This window comes from Austrofundulus limnaeus, unplaced genomic scaffold (genome assembly GCF_001266775.1).
Source record: "Austrofundulus limnaeus strain Quisiro unplaced genomic scaffold, Austrofundulus_limnaeus-1.0 Scaffold131, whole genome shotgun sequence".
NCBI lineage: Eukaryota > Metazoa > Chordata > Actinopteri > Cyprinodontiformes > Rivulidae > Austrofundulus > Austrofundulus limnaeus.
Window position 1 is genome coordinate 1,209,061 of NW_013952533.1, and position 1,536 is coordinate 1,210,596.

Here is a 1,536-nt window from a genome sequence, read left to right on the forward strand (position 1 = left end):
CTCTAGGCGACCGCCTAGTTCGCCTATGCCAAGAGCCGGCTCTGCATCCATGTCACAGGACGTCTTTCAGGCCTGGGCTTCACAGATGTACCTGTACTCCAGGCTACAGTCGGCATCGTTCCACACCTTGCGCTTGCGTCTGGTAGATTCGTGAAGCTGCCCGCAGTCCTCTCCGCTCTCTCTCAGGTCCCAGTCATCTGGTTGACCTACGTCCCAGAATCTGAACTCAGGCAMGAGAAGATGCGCATGAGACCTTTGTTCCAGTTCCATACCTGACGTAAAGTSGTCACACAGTCGTCTCACTTTGGGGTTGATTTAAAGTCAGTTCCGTCCACCCAGCTCCAGTGGCCCTCCTGCTGTCGCTCCACGAGTCCAATCCAGTAAGAGTATGTGATTWTGACTATTCTCGAAATGAAATCCTGGAATTTAAAATGGAGAGTTAAGAAAATAAAAAAGTTTGGGTTAAGTTGGAACATTAAAGGATTTCACCAGTTCCTCCACGTTGTTGAGAACCAGCAGGTGTCCTGTGTGTGACCTGCACAGCTCCTCTGCTTTCTGCCACGCAGCAACAGAGGTGGAGAGCAGGTAGCAGCTCCTCTGAAAACTCAACCATCCTGCTCTGCATGATCCTGGTTTTATCAGGATTCAGAAAAAACAGACAGACCGACTGACTCGAAACCTCTAAATACATATTTATTGACTCTAAAGTGTTTAACCTTTTACCTCTAACTGGAACAAGATCTTCCAAAAACACTTCCTTTACTGCTGTTAAACATTCAGGTTTGGAAGCTACAGGTGATCAGATAAAAGGCACAAAGTTAAGGCTGATTTTAAACTCATAGCTGATGTTATATTTATGTTTTACCAGAGTTAGAAGTTGACCCTCCATTGTTTGTATTCTCAAGGTGCAGCTTYACATCACTTATTTCCTTGTTCGGTTGAGGAACAGCAGATTATAGAAAATGTATATTTATACCATGACCATATGATAGAATCTCAACAAGCCACTTCTGTAAAGCTGTACAATTTATTCCTGTTACCAGCAGCAGAACCAGCAGCAGCAGCYCCAGGATGCTGTAAAGGATGTAAGGCACTAATCTTTTTATTCCTGAAAAACAATGACAAACTAAGTCGRTGTAATCTGAAACCCCCTGAGTTAAAATCACATGACCTGTAAGCTTTACCTGTCTGTGTGGAGATATTAGACTCTCTGCCATCAGATTCTCCAAAGTGGCGGTACTGAGATTCCATCATTGATTATTAAAGTGCAGTCAATGCAAAATCTTATTTTCTGCAAGTTTTATTTTTTCTCCTTTTCTTCGTCGGAATAAAAGCATCAAGTCCAAGTGCAGTTTCAGAGGWCATCTAAAATCTCTTGTTTGTTTTCAGGCACCGTATGTTAACAATTAACAACTCAATAAACAATGCTCTTCAGTTTTAACACTAAATATACCAATGTGACTGACAAAGAGGAACAGCAAACTGGTTTCCCAAGAYCCCCTGTTCAGCAGCTAAATCAGACAGTTAGGAGATGCC

The 1,536-nt window shown here is 43.0% G+C and overlaps 1 protein-coding gene across 1 annotated transcript; it reads right to left on the bottom strand.

Annotated features, from left to right (window-relative positions):
• Positions 1-62: 62 nt before the first annotated feature.
• On the bottom strand, positions 63-1,251 carry LOC106522516 (C-type lectin domain family 10 member A-like). Its single transcript, XM_014015545.1, has 5 exons — positions 1,185-1,251; positions 1,041-1,108; positions 490-555; positions 304-419; positions 63-220 (listed from the first exon to the last, which is right to left on the bottom strand). The coding sequence occupies exons 1-5, from the start codon at positions 1,249-1,251 to the stop codon at positions 67-69; spliced, it is 471 nt and encodes a 156-aa protein (XP_013870999.1). The 3' UTR covers positions 63-66.
• Between the last annotated feature and the right edge of the window lie 285 nt (positions 1,252-1,536).